The sequence below is a fragment of the Chaetodon trifascialis genome, chromosome 2 (assembly GCF_039877785.1).
Source record: "Chaetodon trifascialis isolate fChaTrf1 chromosome 2, fChaTrf1.hap1, whole genome shotgun sequence".
Taxonomy (NCBI): domain Eukaryota; kingdom Metazoa; phylum Chordata; class Actinopteri; order Chaetodontiformes; family Chaetodontidae; genus Chaetodon; species Chaetodon trifascialis.
In genome coordinates, this window is record NC_092057.1 from 27,987,752 (window position 1) to 28,010,124 (window position 22,373).

At 40.2% G+C, this 22,373-nt stretch overlaps 2 protein-coding genes and 1 long non-coding RNA gene across 3 annotated transcripts; 2 read left to right on the forward strand and 1 right to left on the reverse strand.

Annotated features, from left to right (window-relative positions):
- Window positions 1–416: 416 nt before the first annotated feature.
- LOC139349750 (uncharacterized) lies at window positions 417–1,630 on the forward strand. The gene is made up of 3 exons (XR_011603477.1): window positions 417–970; window positions 1,273–1,434; window positions 1,532–1,630. It is a non-coding gene; the product is annotated as an uncharacterized lncRNA (long non-coding RNA).
- A 9,221-nt stretch (window positions 1,631–10,851) lies between these two features.
- On the forward strand, window positions 10,852–13,869 carry LOC139337756 (snaclec A8-like). Its single transcript, XM_070972502.1, has 6 exons — window positions 10,852–10,915; window positions 12,354–12,407; window positions 12,590–12,681; window positions 12,805–12,930; window positions 13,322–13,421; window positions 13,664–13,869. The coding sequence occupies exons 1-6, from the start codon at window positions 10,852–10,854 to the stop codon at window positions 13,735–13,737; spliced, it is 510 nt and encodes a 169-aa protein (XP_070828603.1). The 3' UTR covers window positions 13,738–13,869.
- Window positions 13,870–18,090: 4,221 nt separating this feature from the next.
- Window positions 18,091–20,496, reverse strand: LOC139337766 (ladderlectin-like). The gene is made up of 4 exons (XM_070972512.1): window positions 20,420–20,496; window positions 18,736–18,847; window positions 18,544–18,640; window positions 18,091–18,221 (listed from the first exon to the last, which is right to left on the reverse strand). The coding sequence occupies exons 1-4, from the start codon at window positions 20,494–20,496 to the stop codon at window positions 18,091–18,093; spliced, it is 417 nt and encodes a 138-aa protein (XP_070828613.1).
- Between the last annotated feature and the right edge of the window lie 1,877 nt (window positions 20,497–22,373).

Sequence of the window (22,373 nt, forward strand, 5' to 3'; positions counted from 1 at the left end):
AATGGAAGCAAGTGATGTTCTCAAACTTAGGGTCATTCTTGATGATGTCAATGCTGAGAGGCTCATTCTGCCCTCCCGTCCTGAAACTGTAAATGCCCTCATATTTGAGGTGAAAGATAAGTTGAATCTGGCCTTTGACTTTCGCCTCCAGTTTCAAGACCCAGAGTTTGACAATGCCCTTTGCAATTTAGTTAACATGGAGGATTTACCTGCAAAGGCAACTGTTAAGATAGTTCGAGTTATTGAGTCAGATCTGAGTTCAACTAGCACAGATGACACTGTGTTACTGTCTGATAATACAGACTCACCAGAACGGCTTTGCCGTTGGCCAGCTACCTTTGTTGTTCCAAGTTTCTCGTATGAGGTTGAGTATACTCTAAAAGAGGGCAACTCTACCTTTATGCAAGAGGGAAAAACTGTCAGGTTGACCAGGGATCAAAAGCACAACATACTGGATGTAATGGCTGCTGAAATATATAAGCACAAAGCGTATCCTAGTACCAAACAGATTGGGTTGGCTGCAGAAGCTCTCGTGAGCAAACACCCGTGTTTGAAAGAAACTGGATCAGAAAGAGGCTATGAGGGCTGGCAGAACAGTTTGCGATTTAAGATGGGAAACTACAGAACGAAACTGAGCAGAGCTGGCATAAAGGATGTGGCTGTGAATGCAGGAAAGCGTAGCAGGACAAACCCTGAGGGTGCAGCATCCAGGGCCAGAATTAAAAGACCCAGAAGAGGAGAAATTAACTTCCTTCCCAACTATCCCCATGGAGAAACAACGCAGTCACTTGAGACCCAAAGGCTGGCAGTTGTCGAGCAGTTCAAGAAGTCCTCGATGGAAAGAGACATGATATCCATCCACCAACATATGCAACGCACCTTTGCACTCAGGCGTGAAGAAATAATCAATTCAGCTCCCCCAGTTGCTGTACTAAAGGAAAGATGGCCTGCACTGTTTTGTGAAGCACAAGTGAGTTAAAAAAAGTAGTTCTATTTGTTATGTTATGTTGTTTTGTCTGAATATCATTTGTTGTTGTTTTTTCTTGTCTATACACAACATCCATTGCACATCTGCCCGTTTTGGGAGCAGGATCCCTGTCTCTCACTGAGATCCTCCTCTGATTGGTCATGAGAGTTTTTCTTCTGTCAATGTGAGGATCAAAGGGCAGAGGATGTTGTAATGATGCTGTGTGAAGAGCATTGAGACAAACTCTCTTTAAAATGGGATATATAAATAAACTTGTCTTGCCATGTCTTTTGTTTTTCATGCAGCTCTACAGTGAATTCCATAGGATCACAAATCTGAATCTGCCATCTACATTCTATGCTGCACTTGACAAGTATACACCTCAGCTGCTACAGCTCTACAAAAAGAGGAAGACTGGCAGTTTTGGACAGAAGATGGAAGCTGTTATGATGGCATTTGAAGAACAGGTTTTTGTTTTTTTTAATTATTTCATGCATTATGTTATTGAATGTTGAAAGAGCAAACACTAACATTTCCTATGCATTTCCTGTCTTTATGCAACAGGACAAAAATGACATCTGTGCAGCTCGAACAGCAGCCCTGGTCGGCCTACCACACTATTTAAAGGAGGATTCATCAGACGTGTTCAGAACATGCAAGGTGTGTTCTTGACATCCAAGCATGCAAGGGTCACTTTCCTTTTTTAATATGTGGTTCAAATTAAGTCTCATCATGCGCAAGATTAATTTAACAGATTGGTTTACTTTCCGGAACTCCACTCACAGGATACAGTTGGGGGAAAGTCACTGTTGATTCACAAGACTGATTATGGGGATGTCATAGATTCATGTCAAAAGAAACCATCCCTTTAACAAATTTGATTTGTAAAATTGTACAGTACATGACACATCCCTTTCTCTGTTTTCAGGAAGAGCTGGAAGCCGCCCAGGAGGGAGCATTGGCTCTGGTGGCAGTAGTGGACGAGGAGGAGGTGCTTCAAGTTCCCTTTCAAACACAGCAAGTGTTGATTGTTCTTGAAGACATGGTGGTCATGGCACATAGATCCTGGACAGATGCACTGGTGCTTTTGTTTGCATTGGTGTATGCACTGCATTTGCAGTACCCAGAGAAGCTCAGTGGCTTCTTCGAGTTCATCCAGGTCATCCTCCTTGACCTAGATGATGGCAGGAGGCAGCTCAGGCCTAAACTACTTGCCTTAAAAAATGAGCTAGAGTAAAGTGCCAAAGGAAGGCTGTAGTTGTTTGTAAATGGTAATACAACAAAATAACTTGTTGCTGCCAGTTGATTTATATTGTTTGCACAGAAATGGTTGTGTATGGTTAATAATTGTATTATGCATATGGTGTTACCACTGTTCAGGTAATATGATACTGGTGTATGCACTCAATTTGAAGTACAGTACCTGGAGAAGCTCAAGTTCATTCATGTTATCCTCCTAGACTGTATTATGGCAGGAAGCAGCTCAGGCCTTAACAACTGGCCTTAAAAATGAGCTGGAATAAAGTCCTAGATCAGTGGTTCTCAAGTCCAGTCCTCAAGACCCCCTGTCCTGCATGTTTTAGATGTTTTCCTGCTGCAACACACCTGATTCAAATGATCAGCTTGTTATCAAGCTCTGTAGTGGCTTGATAACAAGCTGATCATTTGAATCTGCTGGCTCTGAATTTATTTTGTCTGGACATTCATATTTGTATGGTGTCATTTCTGTTAAGACGAGCCTGTACTGTGACCTCAGAGAGGCAGCTCTGTTTTGATTGTGGTTATTTAGTAACTAAATAAATCTTGATTGTGACGCACATTCTGAGTTTGCATTGTGTTAATTGAACAAATTGTATTGATTCCCTCAAATGAACTGAGTTGTCAGAACTAGAATGTAATAGTTAATGTGGTGAGGGTAAACAAAGTAGCTCAACTTAAAGGGTAACATTTAATTGCATGAGAGCCATTTAAGTTTTGTTATTTGATCCTGATCAATTCAGTTAACACATTTTAAAGTTGTTTATTGAACTGTTACATATAAGTATAAAGTACTTATTAGTTTTAAGTTCATTAACTGAGTGGAATGATAATTTTAACTTAATTTACCCAAGTTACCATGACAATGAATGTTTGATTTCATATAACTTAAACAGCTCAACTACAGAAAAATATTTGATTTAAGTTAGTAAACTTAAATGGTTCAAGGCAATCGGTTTCCTCAAATGGTTTGAGTTCAACTAACTTATCGGGTTTTACAGTGTATGCAAAATATGAGAAGACTATAGTGAGTTTGGCATTTTGATAATGAGAATTCTAATGTTAAATAAGTCTTGTCAGGACTGTAGAATGTTTGAAGTGCTTTTGGGGCAATACAGTAAATTACCTGTTTCACAACTGTTATAACATTCTTCTACAGGGATGTGAAAAAATAATCTTGAGAAAAGGAGATGTAGTGTATTCAATATAAGAGCTGCAATACTCGGTATGTTCCCTAGGTGGCACTGTAGCTTTGTGGTGTTGTCACTGTGTTGTTGTTGAGACCGGAGAATAAAACAAAAACTAAGTTGACCACCAGACATGGCATTGTCCACAACATTACACCGTGTCTGCTCATCCTGACTTGGTCTTTGTGCAACCGATTAGGCCTGGACGCTCATGTTTTGGATTGGTTGAACTCAGCTCAGTCACTTATCCTGGGGGGTATTCCAGAAAGTGGGTTATGTGAAAACTCAGATTAAGTTAACCCTGAGATGAGGGAAACTGAGTTTTCCGTTCCAGAGAGAGAGGTAACTGAAACTCTGAGTCAGTCACCATGGTAACAGACTCTGTTACCTGCTCGCTGGCAGGTTTACTTTAAGAAACCCTGAGTTTCTACCTGTCTCCTCCCACATGAAGAAAGCTGGTAGACATGGATTGCCCGTTCATTCCCAATCCGATTGATATCGAAGCCCAACTGATTCGAAATGCTTTACGTCATGAGAGAATCTTCCGACCTTGTTTAGTGTCCCGTCATTTCCAGAGGAATATCTGTTCGAACGCTACCGCTTTTCATCAGACGGTACAATTTATCTGGATCACATTCTCCGGCCATACATCACCAACCTCACATGCCACGGACGTACGCTCACATCACAGCAAATTTCACGCATAGCGCTACGTTTTCCTTTTTGCAAACGGTAGTTTTTTGTACAATGTTGAGGATGCAGAACACTTCAGAAAGGCAACAGTGTGTAGAGCTGTGAGGAAAGTGATCCTCGCACTGAAACGCCTGTTACCAATGATGGTAGTGACTGGTGACTGATGTAGAAATCATATATTCTTTTATTTTAAATTATGATATACATTCTGCTGCGACCTCAGAGTGGGTTCAGTAGCTTAATTAGCTGTCATTTTGCAGGGCTTCAAGTGTGATAGGATGCATTGATGGGACACAAATTCCTGTTACTGCGCCTGCAGAAAACAAAGGGCACAATGTGAAAAGAAAATACTTTCAGAGCATCAATGTCCAGATTTATGACCTATCATGTTTAAAATTATGTACGTACATGAAAATGTATACATTACAATACACTGTAACTCCTGTCATTCTCTGCACTGTGAAGATCATATGTGATGCAGCCTACATCATCACAAATGTAGAAGCCAGGTGGCCTGGCTCTGTACATGACTCCCAGATCTACTGGGAGTGTAGTCTGAGCAACAGATTTGCACGCGGTAAGGAAGCTAAAACGTTGTACAAATGTTCTTTGTCTCCCTTTTTAATGCGCTCAAATGTGTCCTCTATAATTACAGGAGTGCTGGATGGCTACCTACTGGGGGGTCAAGGCTATCCATGTCAGCCCACTCTGTTGACCCCTTACCCTGAGCCTGAGCCGGGGCCCCAACAACGTTTTAATGTGGCCCACTGCAGGACTGGAGCCCGGGCTGAGATGGCCATAGGCATACTCAAATCCTGGTTCCAGTGCCTGCGTAAGCTCAGGGTCACCCCAGAGAGGGCATGTGACATCATTGTGGCATGTGTTGTTCTCCATAATATTGCAACTATTAGAGGAGAGCAACACCCTGCTGTACAAATGAATGACCCTGAGGATGACCATCCCATCCACCCTGCAGACATGCAGGATGGAAGGGCTGTAAGGGACCTAATCAGCAGGAATTACTTTTGATTAAAACAGTCAAATAAAGACAAATTCACATGTGATTTGGTCTTCTGTATTCCCTAAAAGTGCAAAAGCAGCAGTTAGGATTTGTAATATAGTTCCATCCATTAACATATTTCACCTGTGAAGTGCACCCACCTCAACTGGCATCCCAGTAATAGAATTTCAAGGTCCGTTTTTCTAATCTGGCGATCCAGATGGACCATTTCCTTTTCACTTTTCTCTATACTCTTCATGAAGTGGACTCTATACAACTCCTTCACTGGTAACTGGGAAACTTATGGATGATATTTAAATCCTACAGTTCTACAAACAGATTTAACATGATATTGACCAAAAATCTGACTGTGTCAAGCTGCACTGTGGAAGATGATGGACCCTCCTCCTGGTAATGCCAAAACGTTCTGTTGAAGGACAAGAATGTGCCTGTTGTTTGTCCATTATCTATGCTCATCACTTCAGTGTACATGTCAAACTCCAAATTCCACTCATGAATGTAAAGGAATGTGAATGGGTAGAGCACTGCCAGTAGCTATACATAATATTAAGACACACTTCAGTAGGCCTCTCTGGATCACTCCCTGTGGCAGCAGACAGTGTTTCATCATCATCATCATCATCACCATCATCATCATCATCATCCTGTGATGAAGGAAAAGATACTGTTTCAGAATACTTTGGTAGTGCATGTGACCCTCCACCCGTTTTTCGGGCCTCTGCCTTCTTTCTGTTGGCTGAGCAGAACTCAAATGTTAATCTTTTTTAAATTAGTATTTTACTGAGTGTTCGTGGACACATCGTCACATTTTAAATGACCTCAATACCTATAAAATAAAAATGTGTAAACATTGTATCAAGTGTTAATCTACTAAGTGGGATATTAAGTGAGATGACGTGTTAAAACAACATGTTGGGGTTTAAATTACTACTTGAAGTCGCCACTGAATTAATATTTACTTTGTTTAATAGCCTAAGTCAATTAAAAAATAAAATTAAAATCAAAGTGAGGTACAATCATAGCCTAGCAAAATACGCCTTACTTTTTTGAATGATGTTTTTATATTTCATTTTTCGCTGCTTCTTTCTCCCCTGTTGGATTGCACCTAAATGAAAATCATCTTAAGTACGGTTAAATATTAAGTAAGTGGAATAGTACATTCAAACGTTCAAGCGTTGTCTCGGGTAGCAGTTTTCTCCCATGCCGTTTCTCTCTCCTTCGCTGCTGCAGCGGTGATATATTTACGCGGAAATATGTGCTCATACTCCACATAGGCCTGCAATAAGACCTCCAACTCCATTGGGGTAAAATAACTTGATATTTTTTCTTTCTTTTTTTTTTCAGTTGTCATGGTGACTCGTGGTATCGGGGCTCTATTGATGATGGCTTTTTATAGTGGTTGTTCGCGGGCGATCAGCTGTCCTGGAACCGGATACTCAGAGTTTCCCATCTCAGAGTAAGTCAACTCAGAGTTCAGGGATAAACTCAGAGTTTGTTGAACCTCCTACCTGGAATACCCCCCTGGTCCTGAAAAGCAGAGGACAAGGTGGCTGGGAGGGTAGTGCAGTAAGTCCAGGGGGCATGGTGGTGTCCACAGTCAGTTGAATGCAGTAAATCAAATCATCAAAATATGCACTGAAAAATGTTCAAAAAGACTCACCAGTTGTTGCTCAGGTGCTGCTGGGGTTATGGCAGGTGGCCAAGAGGAAGCAGTTGCTGCAGCAGCAGAGAGTGGTTGTAAGGGTGGTGGGGAGACGGAGGATGGAGAATGAGGAGTTTCTTGTCTGTCGGTATAGGTAATCTATACCTATTAGCTCCCCTGGGACAGACAAGAGAATAAAAAGAGGAAAATTAGCTTTAAACAAATTCATAAGAGGATTATTCTATTTTATGGGTAAGAAAAAAAAACATATGATAGAAAGCTAAAACTCACCAGCGTAAACAGCGGGTGGCTCACACAGTAGCTGTCGACTCAGTGAACGAGGTCCCCTGTGTAGCTGAGCAGTGAAGGAGGCAGGTTAATTTGTTATGTTTGGTCATTTGAAAGACATTCATCCTGGGCAAAGATGACCTGCAGCAACCATCAACATTGTGGTTCACTTTGTTTTTCCATCTGCAACATCTGTCTTTATTCAGTCCACTACACACTGCCTGTTTATTTGATTTAGGGAGATTTTTTACTGGAACTGCGTATTTAACAGTTAAATTCAGTCAAAAACATGTATAAAAGTAAGATTTGTTTTGTTGCCAGAATTATATAACAACAACCGGTATATGTGGCTAACATGTGGTCTTCTGAAGTCATCCAGTGGAACAGACACAGTTTCACTTGTGTAAATTATGTTGTATTTCCTCTTAACCCTTTCCAGCACACCACTGATCTTTCTTCTGACGTGTTAACATGGCAACAGGAGCTTAAAGTGCCATCATAAAATAATGGAGGTGAATAGAAATTTGTTCATGTACTGCAAAATATATGCTAACTGTCAACAACAATGTTTTCTTGTTCCTTTAGTTAATTCACAGACCTCATTTGAAGCATTTCACTGAAAACATTCAGGGACATGCCCAGACTTTTTTTTGACTTGGGTGGCCCAAGTGGGGCACTCACTTATGCAGGGATGGCACACACACACTGACATACACAGATAAGAAGAAAATACTGGTCTACACCAGTAGGTCTGCCTTCAAATATTTACTTTTGTGCTAATATTTGAAGTGGGTTTATCTATATTCTTATAATAATGACAATGTGAAAATAAGGTGACAGTGTCAAAGTGGTTGCTTGAAGTAATAAACCTACGGAGAATTAACGTTGTTATATATTATTATCCATCCATCCATCCATCCATCCATCCATCCATCCATTTTCTATGCCGCTTATCCCTTTCGGGGTCACAGGGGGCTGGAGCCTATCCCAGCTGTCAACGGGCGAGAGGCGGGGTACACCCTGGACCAGTCTCCAGTCGATCGCAGGGCAACATATATTCACAGACAGCCATTCACACTCACACCTAGGGGCAATTTAGAGTCACCAATTAACCTAATGAGCATGTTTTTGGTCTGTGGGAGGAAGCCGGAGTGCCTGGAGAGAACCCACGCATGCACGGGAAGAACATGCAAAAGGCCCCGCCTAGGGATCGAGCCAGCTACCTTATTGCTGTGAGGCACGCGCACTACCTGCTGCGCCACCGTGCAGCCCTATATATTATTATATGATATGATAATGAGTTTCCTTATTTAGCTGTCTAGCCCTCAACTTCACTGTTTGGTTCACTCTCACTGCTCTCTTAAACCTTGTTCACACATAGTTGCCAATAAACTACTGGAATAACCTTTCAGGCACCTCTAGTGATTTTCACTATTCACACAAGCAGCTACATTCAGGATCGTTTCCCTCTTGCACTTGTTCACACATACCATGGCAATGCCAGAATACATAGAGCGAGCGACAGTCCAGCAGATGGCGGTGATACACTTACGGACACCAAGGCAGTTCTGTATGTGGGCATGTGTATATTTTCAGGAAAATGGTGAGGAGCTGTTTTTGTCCATTGCCAATGTTCTTGTAATGTATCTAATATTCAACAAGTTTGCGAGACAGCGTCTTGTGATTGCTTCGTTTGCTCCACATGAAAGCATCTTCCATCAGACTTATGGAATTCTTTCCATGCTTGTCCCTGCAATGTTACAGCATTCGTTCACAACACAGCCATACTGGGATTTCCCTGATAGGCCTATTAGGTCTTGAGGTGGGAAACTGGCAGAACATATTTTCCTGACTATTGATCGCTGGTCCCATTCTCAAATAGCCCATCAGGGATAGACTGCATGTGAAAGAGGCTTTAGTGTCATTTTTGGACCCAGCAGGCACCTGTTTTCAGTGAAAAGGCTCTTAAAACTCATAATACACTACCTGCCCAGTACCAAAAAGCAGAGAGACACAGTTAGAGACTAGCTGGTAGACATATTGGAACATTATATTTTTATTTGTTTAAGGCTTTTTTTGTCTTCTTCACTCCATACACAATGAGAGTTTCCTCAAGATGATACAGTAAATGGTGAATGGGTTGGGGAACTGTATCTTACTTTCCAGAAGGAAGTCTAAGTTAATCTTTTTCTCTTAATTGTTTCCTTGAGTGAGTCAGCCTCATAACACCCATCAACTACAACTGACTGTCTTGGAAATAAACATATTTGATCAAAAATATTTTCTTTCTTATCTTCAAGTTAATTAACTTATTTAGATATATGGAATGTAATGCTAAATGGATGGGCTTGATGGCTTGGGGAGGGTGGTGGTGGTGGTGATGCATTTTGTATATTTCATTGCAGGTGTTTACATACTGTACCTTTGAGATGCTTTAAATGAATGCATTATACTGACTGCTGTATAAGGGAAAACACAAACCATTATTCAATAACAGAACCAGGGCTATTAAAGAAATAAGGGACAAAAATGTAGGCTACTAACAATGTAAAGCAATGATACTGACCATTTCTGTTGCTTCAAAGATAAGAATTTTAGCTTTAAGGCCAGACTTGACTTAGACTTGGCCATCCCAAACTGAAACTAAGCAGTTAACTCTTATGATATTTCAGCTTCACTCTGTGCTTTCTGTAATTGTTTCTTCTTGTAAATAAACCTGAGTTATGAACAGATTAAAGAATGCGTGGTGTTGTTAGTAGTAGCTCATTGCTGTAGGTCAGTGGTTACAATGAAAAATTAGTTTGGCTAATAAATCCACAGTGGGTTAATTTAGCTGATGTACAACTTTGCCTTGCTACAGGGTGTTAACATGGCTTGCCATCATATTAACACACTGTCAGAGCTGCTACAGAGAATTTCTCATCATTTGTACTCTGCTAATAGGCTTTCATACATCAGTCTTCAAAGTTGAGATTTTTCCAATCCAATTTTTGCTCTACCTCCCCTTGTGTACTACATTTGGTCAGTAAGAGAGAGGAAAACACTTTAGTTAAAATTTTTTTATCAGTTGATGGTTTATATTACCTGGTTCTACAAGGTGCTGGCAAGAAAACATCTGTCCCAGCAATCTTTACATTAAATAGCCTTTATTTGATTTAAATGATATAGTTTCATTACACACACACACACACACACACACATATATATATATATATATATATATATACACACCATGTATATGGTCTTTATGTCAGGTAGGAGTAATTCATTTTCTTTCTCCCTTTCTAATTTCACAGCCACTGCAATTCAAGGAGGTTTAAGATTTCTTTATTCCAGTTTGGGTAGCAGGGTAAAACAATGGATATACACACTATCCATGAAAAGTGTGCTGGGAAATTCCACCATTCATATTTATATGTTTGATTGATGTTATTATTGGTGTGAAGTGCGGGGAAAAACAATTTGTCTTCCTGTAACACATCTTGATACTGACACAGGGACAAAGTCCACTGGTTTTACTGTTAACATGAAGGAGGTGACTCAGTGCAGTGCAGTTTTGTGTGTGTATATAATGAGCAGAAAGCCTTCTGTCATCACTGCACAGCTGATCTACCTGAAGAACACGTTTACTGACTGCTGTTTCTCTCTGTAAGTCATGATGCTTTTATGTTCTGTTTTTTGGGTCTGTGTCTTTTTTCATTTTGTCTTTCTTTTTTTCCCCTCTACATAGTGCTTCCACTGATATTTGCAGATCTGTGAGCATCCATCTCCATCCTGACATTCATCAGCTTTCATCATGGCTGCTCGACTGATCCTCTCCGTTATCCTCTGTGCTGCTCTGTCCATTGGGGCTGCAACAGGTGAGACAAAACACTAATACATTCAACTACGCATACTACTTACTACACTACACTTAAGACAACTGTGAAATGCAGATATGTCTGCTGGGTTCATGTCTGGTTGGTTCATTCTGTTATAATGGGGTCCATGGAAGAACAGGAAGCAAACCCAAAATGCAGACTGAACAAAAGACAAGGTGGAAGCAGTTCAAATAAGATATTTACAAAAAGGGCAGCCAAGGACTGGTGAGAGTCAAACCAAATCAAAACGTCCATACAAGCAAAAAAATCCAATGAAAAAGGGAATAGTGTCCAACATTCAAAAAACAAAAGAAAGCTCCAGGGAAACAGCAAGGCACAGCTCCAACAAATAGAAAAACCAGGGAATACTCATGCAGACTGGCAGGAAACAGGAACATTACATTCAAGGAATGAGCCAACAAAGACAAAGGGCTATGGGCTGACTTAAATAGACAGGAGAGGAGAACTAATTAGACACAGGTGAAATTAATCAGACAATCACACGGGTGGGAAAACACAGGTAGTAAAGTAAAATCTGACACATGAGGGAAGACTAAAACAGGAAGTTTTCATTTAATTTCAACAGATTTCATTACTGTTTGCATTTTTTTTTTCCAATTCTTCATTTTATTTTGGAATTCCATTTAAATTATCTCTTTTTCATCAACAATGCAGATTTATGGCAATTTCATTCCACTTATTGCTTAATGAAATCTCATCAAAGTCTTACTTTTGTCATGGAAAAAAAAGTCTTTAACCAATAGATTTGATCACAGTTTTTGTTAGGACACAAGTTCCTGTTCAGGCAAGAACAGGAAATAGAATCCATGAGACATGGTCTTTGTTCCTGAACTCAGTTATACTTAATGCTGTAGTACAAGAGGAAAACAAATCTTCACCAAAACCAGGTTATTTTTTCAACTTGTTGATGAGTCAGGTTATGTATGTATTCTCCTCACACATCTTCACTTTACTACAGTTATTGTTGTTGTAACATGAAGAATTTGGCATCATCATATTGGGTGTTTCTCATTTTCTTTGCAAAGCATTGCTGAAATTTTCCTTTTTCATACAATGCAGAGATTATCATCAGTTTGATCTGAGGGAAAACTTAATGTGAGGGGAACACCTTAGTTCTATGTGCATCCTAACTGAATGAATTCCTTTAAATAAGAAATATGTGTCAACAAACCAATCTGTGACTCCTCATCACCTGAAAGCTCATGCAAGCATCAACTAATACCACCACATTTAGGGAAACTTAAAAGCTGCCTAGTACGCCGATATGACAATAATAACCTAGATCTTTTAAATGTTTTACTTTCTATCTTTCTCTCCAGCTATGTCTAAAGAGAAAATAATGAATAATGACTGATATGTCACACAAGAATATATAAATCTGTTAATCTTACAGACTTTATTTTAATGGGTTTTACAGAGGTGGATGCTAATGCTACTGTTGCTGCTCGAAGAGCTCCTGCTCTGTTCCAAGGTAAGAAAATCACACCTTCAGAGTAAAACATGAGGCTGCTCCTGTTGCTGCTGGACATATATTAAAACAAGAACTCAAGCAAATTCATGCATGTCCTGAGACACGGAATAGTCACTTCTACGTAAAAAATATTATAATGGAAAAAACTGGTTTTATCACTGTTTTTTTTTGCATTCTTCTAGCTCGTTTCGATTTTTGCCTTGACGGTTGGCTTAGTTTCCGTGGTAACTGCTACTTCTTAGCCAACCACCCTGATACCTGGAGAAATGCCCAGGTAATAACATAATATTCATGATGAAAGACAAGAAAAAGAGTTGGAGCTCTTTCCCAGCATTACTTGAATTCAGTATACCCTTGTCTTAAAAAAAGCCTGTTCTCCTCTTTTCTCATCCTGCAGAGGTTCTGTTCTAGCTATGATGCCAGTCTTGCCTCAGTTCACAACATCTGGCAGTATAATTTCCTCCAGCGTTTGGTCAACACAGGTGGTCACACTTTTGCCTGGATTGGAGGTTATTACTTCCAGGTGTGTTTCAATTTTCATAGTCACTCTACAAAGTCTTTTAGTACAGAAAACAACTTTGTGAACAACTGTCAGTTCTAAAAAAAAACAAAAAAAACCCCAACAACTTGAACAATTCAATATAATATACTCAACAAGAGCCAGAATAAAGGAAGAAAACTTTCAAATAAAATGGTTTACAGTCATTGAAAATGGTCTTAGTGAGTGACTCTATTGGCATTATGTTTTGTCTCTCGAAAAATGAAACACTCTTATCGAAAATATATTAAGTCGGAAATTATATTATAGAATTATATATAGAATTATACACAGAGGTGCCTTAAACTGAAAGTGTGCATGTAGAGACACTGCCAGAACTGTCAGTGATGGGAACTATAATGGTGTTTTCCTCCAGGATGAGTGGAGATGGGAAGATGGCTCAGTGTTTGGCTATCACCACTGGGAAACAGCAAGCTCCCCTGACGATTACCAGTGTCTACAGCTAAACTCTCAAGGTAAGATAAGAAAACCCACATATGGTAATTTCCTGGTCATGGATAAAAAACAACAACAACAACAACAACAACAAAACATCTGAACATACAGTACAGAGACAGGCCCATCAAGACTGACAGGCCTATTTATACCATTAGATTTGATGTCATTTTGTTGCCATGAAGCAGCTGATGATAATGATGCTGCTGATGATGATGACGATGATGTTGATGCTGAAGATTACTATTATTGTTTTTTGCAGCATCCAGGGGCTGGTCCAATCATGGTTGCAGCTTGCCCTTCCCATTCATCTGTCAGGCTAGGCCAAACTGCTAGTCATCTCAGTGAATGTCGTGTAACTACTGACTTGAAACTGAAGCTGCTATTTGTTTGTTGTTTGTCACTGTGACGTTGGACCGAAACCATGCCTATGTAACACTAATCTCAGCACAAATGAATCCACATTGACATAAAGTGTTTTTGTTGTCCTGTTGTTTTCATTTCAAAAGCGACAGTAGTTTGGAATGTAAAGTAGTTGTACAGGTTGTGACTAGTGTTTGTTTTCATTGCCGATTTATCTATCTAAAGAGTGTAATAGACTGGATCTATTCTAAAAACAAATCAAAAATACAACAACAACGAACAATTCACCTTACTCTGTAGGATCCTCTGTACAAGGTGCTGAAAATGGACCCAGGGAAGCTTTTCATCACATTGTCAGTAAAAGCTGCTACACTAAAGCTCAGCCATCATCATTCAGGTGTCTATCAGAACTTACTGACTAAAATAATCAGCAATCTCATGACTATTATTTATCTTATTTTCCAATAAGGGCGGCACGGTAGCGCAGCAGGTAGTGCCCGTGCCTCACAGCAAGAAGGTTGCTGGTTCGATCCCCGGGTCAGGCGGGGCCTTTCTGTGTGAAGTTTGCATGTTCTTCCCGTGCATGCGTGGGTTCTCTCCGGGTACTCCGGCTTCCTCCCACAGACCAAAAACATGCTCATTAGGTTAATTGATGACTCTAAATTGTCCGTAGGTGTGAGTGTGAATGTTTGTTTGTCCTTACATGTTGCCCTGCAATCGGCTGGCGACTGGTTCAGGGTGTACCCCGCCTCTCGCCCATTGTAGCTGGGATAGGCTCCAGCCCCCCACAACCCCGAAAGGGATAGGCGGTATAGATAATGGATGGATGGATTTTCCAATAATTTTCTATTCCTGTGTTTCATTCTATGTCTTGTATATGAAGCACTTAATGCATGTAATTTCCTTTTTCTAAAACATTTTGAGCTGCATTTCTTGTAGGAAAGATGCTACACAAATAAAATTTATTATTATTGTTATTGTTATTATAGTGTACAAACACCGAACAAACACTTTACCAAAGTGTTTCTGTTGCTGTTGTAGCTGACTGGGAACCCAAATTGCTCCCAAACTACTGATTTAAACAATGGTGACCGGTCTTTCAGCTTCATTTGCCATACTGTGATTGACTCGCATGTCAACTATGTTTTTGTGCTCACCACAACGCATTGCTAACTGCATTTGGCTGAAAGAGTTTGGCTTCCACATTATGTGCATCAGTCTGCGTGCAGCTTGGTGGACTGGTCCGTGACCCCTGTACCATGATGCCTTGACATAAATACATGAACTGTTACATCCCTAGTAATGAATTAGTAAGAACATCAGCATGCTTCTTCTGAGCTGCTTGTCAGATAGTCTAACATCGTCTGAAAGCCCCTCCACCCAACACCTTTCTGACATTGGATTTGAAAGGGCTGTGTCCAGGCTTTTCTGTAACTTTCCACAACTGACAATTTGACATTCGCTTCAGTGATTTGTCTGTTGTGTGGAGGTGAGAAAATAGGTGGGGTTTGAACTTCTCTCTTAGAGCTCTTTTCAGTTTTTACACATCTGTCTGAAAATGTGGTCAGGTTTTTCCATATTGATTCTCAACCCACTCTGTGACAGTGGGCTTTTCATTCTGTCTTCCAGTGTGGTGGTTCAGAACACACATACATACAGAGTTCCTTATGAGCATACCTGCACCGGTCAGAAATATTAAGTAATCTGGGTGCACCTCTAAAGAGATCAAATCACTGGCAAGATTAATTTACAGCATCTTACCGTTTCTTCTCAATGTCTCATCGTCTAATAGATATTCTTTGATTCAGTTACTCACCATCTTGTTAACTCGTAGTTGGCCCATGTCTTCCTCTCTTGTTCCTTGGTACCATCAGGACTTTGTGTGCATTTTTACTGAAAATGTCCCTCTTTCACCAAGGTCACAAAAAAACTCAGATCCAATAAAAATCTTACAAATCACGTTGCTGATGATGGAGCTTTTCTGTGAATTTTATCAGCACTATTTTATGACAACAAGTGGTCACTCAAAGACAAAAGTTGAGCAGTTGAAAGAAAGTACAGTTCATGAAAGTTATTTGCACATTCAGGTTAGACCCAGCTAGTCATATGTTAGTGCGGGTTCCACCTGTCAGCAAAATGAGAGTGCTACCCAATGGACTACAGTGTTAGCATCAGTGACATTAGTACATTTTTTCTGACTATAAGGAATATCTATTAATAGATATTAATAGATATTCCTTATGGAATAGTTTTCAGGTTATAGAGAAAAGCACGACAGGAGAGTAACATGGCAGACATACAGGGAATGGAGAAAGAAGTTCACCCATCTTAAAACCTTAATTTACTAATATGCTCACCTTACTTTGTAGACATGAGCGGAACAAAGAAGGAATTTTATATTATTGAAATTATTTTTAAGTTTATTGAAAGGTTTCTTAAACAGGGAGAGCACAGGGCTTTTTCAGACTTGAACACATTCTCAGTCCGAACTCGTCACATGCAGACACTTGGGATGCCTTAGTGTTAGTCTTTGAGGCCTAGGTATCCCTTTGGCATTCATTGAGCAGGCCTCTATGGTCAAGTGTGCAATAAATTTACACTGTCCAGTCAGCAAGGTCCGGTTACACTTTTAAAACAAAGCTTGCTGAGAACAAACATAAACATGTGGTTAAACGATCATAATGTGGTTAGGTGTAGGCAACAAAACTGCTTGATTAGGTTTAGGAAAAGATCATGGTTCGGCTTTTGGTTTGACACTGGACACACACTCCTGTCTCCCAGGGCAAAGTTCTGTACTTAACCAATCCAACCTCCCCACCTTCCTATAGAAGTCTATAGGACTACCCTGCATGTTGAAAATTGTATCTGTATGCGACAAGTTGGAAGTGACGGGTGGTGCCAAAAAGACCATGAGGAATAAGTTACATAATTGAACTGAAAGCAATTTAAAAGAACTAAAGGAGAAACTAAGAGAAGCGTGAGAGTGACATAGGTTTATGTGTCACAGAAGTATTTTCAACTAACAACTCAAAAAAACTGTGGGATGCTGTGAAAGAAATTGCCTCTCTGATCTCTGACACAAGGAAAATGCGTACAGAATGAACTGGAAAAACAATCATTTTATAAACTTTTTGATTCTGTCGGGCATAGCTGTATTGATCAATGTACTGCAACAAACAAAGTTTGCTGTGGTCTAGACAGTTAAATACAGAAATGTACATGTTGCAGCGGACATTAGATTTGCAAATGTGTAGACAACGACATTTTTTGGACTAGCGAGAATGACAATGCGATGCCTGTTGTCTGTATCAACACTGCATGACTCACAATGAGGTTTGACACTTTATTCTGTGGTGGATTGTTGGAGGTATAGAATCATGCAGCAGTACACAAAGATTAAAAAGAGCCATTTTATTCCAAATTTTACAGATCTGATGATCAACAAGTGGCCAAACAGGATGTAGTCTTCCCTCAGCAGTACCACTGATTAAAGTTAAATATTGCAAATCTCATCAGAAACGCATTAAATAATAAATATTTTTATCATGCCGCACAGATCAATTTCCACTATGCTTTTCTCGTCTCAAGGATGATGAAGCAACAAAGTATGTCAACTGCTTTGGACAACAAAACAGTCTACGCTTCTGAGCCAATGGGATGGAGCCAGAAAAAGAGATCAAACCGGGACCAGAGGGAGAGGAGGCATGAATATCATCATTACACTATGACCACTTGTGTGATAAGCTGTTTGAGAACTGTTTTGAACATGGTGCTGCATATGGCTGCAACAGCTAGCTTGGTATTGCTGAAGCTGTTGTTTTGGAACTTCAGTGTGGTGTTTAAGGAGTTATCAAACAACCACCATGCTCATCAACCCATGGCTTATAATTCTGTGTGTGCATGGCATGCTGCTTTGCATTCAACAGCCTGATTTCTTTATTGTGTGCCTGAATTAAAAGAAATAGTCTCATTGACTGTGAATGTAGCCCTATAGGGTTTGGTGTTTTCATAGCCATGTGTGTTATAATGGAACTAAAAACAAGAATCTGTGTGTTTAGAACTCAATGAGTATTTGCAATCTGCTGTAATTGATGTACTTATTTGTTTTCCATGTCAGTCCTTTAATGATGGAATACTGTCTCGCTACAACACAACATTTATCAAAGTAAATTAGAAATATTGACTTTTGTTAACATATATATTTATTTTTCTACTTGCTCTCAACAGAGACAAAAGGACAAACAAGTAACTTATCAATGTACTTGTTTTTGAATCACCAGAAAGATAAGGTGAGAAAGTATGTGACTGGTCCCCACAGTCAGCAACTTAGTAACTGTTGATCCAAGTAGTCAGTGATGAACACACCTCTGTGCTCAGACTCGAGCAGTGGATGAGTTTAAATGAGCAGATGAATGGATGTCCCAAGTTACAGCGCTCACCGGTCCAGCCTCGAGAGTCTGCACCAGAACAAAGATCAACAACAATGTAGAAAGTTATTCCCTGATGATTCTCATGGAGGACCATGTTATCCATCTCAAACAGGTGTTAGAGAAGACTGAATATCTTCCTGTCTGTGTGTGTTTTACTGACGAAAAACAGAAGCCTCCCATCATTCATCCTGCCTCCCCTATATATCATCTGCTGTATGCAGCTGAGGAGCAGTCCTTTCAGAGCAGCTATCAAAGGCTAAATGTCAGCATCTATATCTCACATTTTCTACAGAATTCAAAGCTAGCCTGGAAGTATATTTACATCCTTCCCCTCATTGTGAGGTCTCACCTTGGCTGTTCAAGTAGATGCAGTCATAGCTGCTACTGCCGTGGGAATACCAGTTGTTGTAGTCGAATGGTGTACCATCATCCCACTTCCAGTAGCCCTGCAGAGGAGATTGTCGACTTACAGTAAGAGCTTGTTACAACACTGTGGAAAATTGTCTTTTTGAAAACTCTGCATGTGAATCTCATTTCTGACCTGGAATCTGTATCCACCTATCCAGGCTGTTAAGAAACCAGCCCTCCAGGTCAGCTGCTTCAGGAAATTGTATTCCAATAAACTGTGGGCTGACGCCAGACTCGAGCCCAAACTCTCACAGAGAAACTGGACAGAGAGCGAGAGAGATAAAATGATTGTACATTTTGCTTTTCATGTGTAGATTGTGTCTTTCCCCTACATGCAGTCCATTAAATGTCATTTAACAAAGAAGCAGAAATAACAAAGAGGCTTGTCCCAAACAGGCACATTTTGAACAGGCACTAGTAACTAAAAATAAATATCTCTAAATAAATAAATACATTTCTCTGGTGCTTCACACCAGATCAACCAGTGAACCACAAACTGCAGCAGTGAAAGTAGTTGTGGTTGCACTTGGATTGAAGGAAGAGTCCCACATTTTGGAGAAAATCTTCATTTAGTTTTGACAGTGCTGTTGTAGGCTAGTGATTTTCCTCTACTTCCTGTCTTTGTGCTAAACTAGGCTAAAGACATCCTGGACATATAGGGATAAACCCTCAAACAGAAGAAGAGTGTTTCTTCTCATCTCTTGACATATATATGTATGTTTTACCTCTGCGTTACTTCAGGAATATGTGAGGTTGACTAGCAGGTAACAGTTGTCTTTGTGAGGGTGCCATCCTAGAGGACGATTTGAAGCTGATCTCTCTGAAAAAAAAATGACAATGAACATTTAATATTTTTTTAGAAACAAGATGGACGCTAATAATAATAATAATAATGATGATAATAATAATAATAATAATAATAACTGACCTGGGACTGAAACCCAACAACATTTGTATGGAGCATTAACACTGAGTCATGGTTTGCCTGTGCTCAGTGACAAAGACATTGAATAAAAATGCCATTTTAACTTTGAAAACAAACCTCAACCTGGCTCTGTGTATAGAACCAGAAGCGTGAAGGGAGCGTGAAGTTTGAAAGAGGTGAGCATTAACCAGGCAGAGAAGGTCGAATGAAAGATGCTGGTGAGCTGCATTTTGGGAAATGTGGAATCCAGTCCTGGAACATGATCTATACTTGAGACTACTGTGCCTCATCTTCATGAACGTGCCATACTACATCAACAGAGCACCTTTAAAATATAATTTTTTTGCAACTCAGGATACTTTAAGACATGAGGGATTGTCCCTCCAAGAAAAAACAGAACATCTGTTGTTTCTTCAAACACAGAAAATCATCCCATGTTTACATTTTCCTGACAAACACCTTTTGTGATTGGTGGTTTGTCTCGGCAACACTTGAGACAAAACTTTAAGCTTAATTTTGACAAATATTTTTCCTCCTCGGTGGCACAATGGAACAAGTGGTAACACTGTCACCTCACAGCTAGAAGGTCCCGGTTCGAATCCCGCTGTGGGTGCTGGTGGCGTGTCCTCCACCATGGCTTCAGTGCCTGCTTGAGGAAAAAGGGGGCCTTTCTGTGTGGAGTTTGCATGTTCTCCCGGGGTATCCTTTTTAAATAACCCCCACTAAAAACATGGAAGAAGATCACCACCTGACCAATGGTAACGACAGAGAGTTGGGTCCCTGTGCGCCGCTGTCGGCTGGCAGCTCACCGCTCCTGGTCTGAGAATAATAATTTCACAGAAGCATGGCGTGTAGTGTGCAACTAAACTCTGTGTGTGATGATAAAAAGTACATTTCCTCTATCTTCTTCTTCTTCTTCTTCTTCTTCTTCTTCTTCTTCTTCTTCTTCTTCTTAACCCACGCGTACATCAGTCTGAAGGGTGTCAGATCATATGAGCTGGTTTTTGGTAGACACTGACATCATATTTTGCTTTGAAGTTGTTTGTTGTTTGGAGTCTAATGATGACTTTACCTGCTGCAGCACTGACAGAGAGTGTGACACAGAGAAGAGAGAGGAGCAGCTGAGTCTTCATGATGAACATGATGAAGGTCTGGAGGAAAATAGACAGAGATCAGAATTTGCACTGTAGTGTGTGTGTGTGTGTGTGTGTGTGTGTGTGTGTGTGTGTGTGTGTGTGTGTGTGTGTGTGTGTGTGTGTGTGTGTGTGTGTGTAAAAGTAGATCAGTGTATATAGTTGAATCACTGTTTTACACAAGAACAAGAGCTAAGACCACGACTTCCTGTACGAAAGTAAGAGCAAACAAACTGTTCAGAGAACTGAATAAAACAAAATGTACAATATTAAAGTTTTCATCTGTATTGAAGCTCCGATTTATTCAATACTGTCAGGATGCAAAGAGAAGTTCAACAAATATAACTGACGTACTTGTCAAGTAGCTTGGTTTATGCGTAATGGAATACAAGACTATTATAGCTTTCTCCCTTTTCTCTTATAATGCGCGTGGTTTGCGTGTAGGACAAAGTGTGTGTGGGGGGGGGGGGGGGGGGGGGGGGCGAGCATGCCGTATTGTTGTGGACAAGGAGGATGTGGAGGGTGTGATCTCTTGTGTATCCAAGAGACATTTTTGGCCAAACAGGACCTTGAAAGACTCAATAGTATAGGCAAGGACTTTCATGGGGCTGGAGAGTCCACAATTGATCTAAATACTAAACATGTTAAAGGCAGAATACTGGGTGGGGTTGCTGTTTCGTGGCATAGGAAATATGACAATAAGGTGAGGGTGCTGAGACTGGGGGTTGATTGGGCTATTGGCCTTGAAATCCATTATAGTGACTGCAAGTTTGTTATTTTGAGTGTATATACTTCATATGAGTGTGTACGAAACGAGGTTGAGTACATAAATAGACTTGCAACTATTATGACATTTTTTCAGGACATTGATTGCACGTGCATCTTCATAGATGGGGACATGAGTGCTGATATTGCTGATGATAAATCACTGTTTGCCAAACATTTAAAACAATTCTGTGTTGAAAATTGCCTTAGATTATCTAGTCAAGACCTCTTGCCTAAAGAAAGCTATACCTATGTAAGCGATGCTTGGCAATATCTTTCCTAGACCACTGCATATAGCTGATGCACATGCCTTGATTGATAAAATGCAGATTAGATATGACTTAGCCACATCTGATCATATGCCATTTACACTCAAATGTAACTTGGACGATATTCCTAAACTAATTCCTGTGGAAGTGTCTGCTCATAGTGAAAAACTGGACTGGTCTAATTTAACCAGTGAGAATATCTATGCATATCACCAGAGGACACATGTTCCTTGGTGAGACTGTTATACCTAAAGATGCCATTCTGTGTCGTGACATTAACTGTACAAATCAAGAGCACTGTTTTCAGCTATGCTCGTTGTGTAACGAAATTGTGGATATTCTCATTAAATCAGGTCGGCCAATGTGTAAACGCAGAACAGGCACTCGCAGTGGTAAACCTGGGTGGAATAGATATGTGGACAAAGCCCATGCTGAGGCTCGCAGTGCACTGAAAGTGTGGACTGAGAGTGGTAAACATAGAAGTGGGCCATTCTTTGAGAACGAAAAACATGCTAATGCTAGATTTAAATATGCTTTGAGGTGTATTAAAAGGAATGAGAGCAGCTTAAGATCAGAATCACTGGCATGCGAACTGCAAAACAACACTTATAATGATTTCTGGAAAGAGATTAGAAAGTTAAACAACTGCAGAACTTCTCTGCCTATGAGTATTGATGGG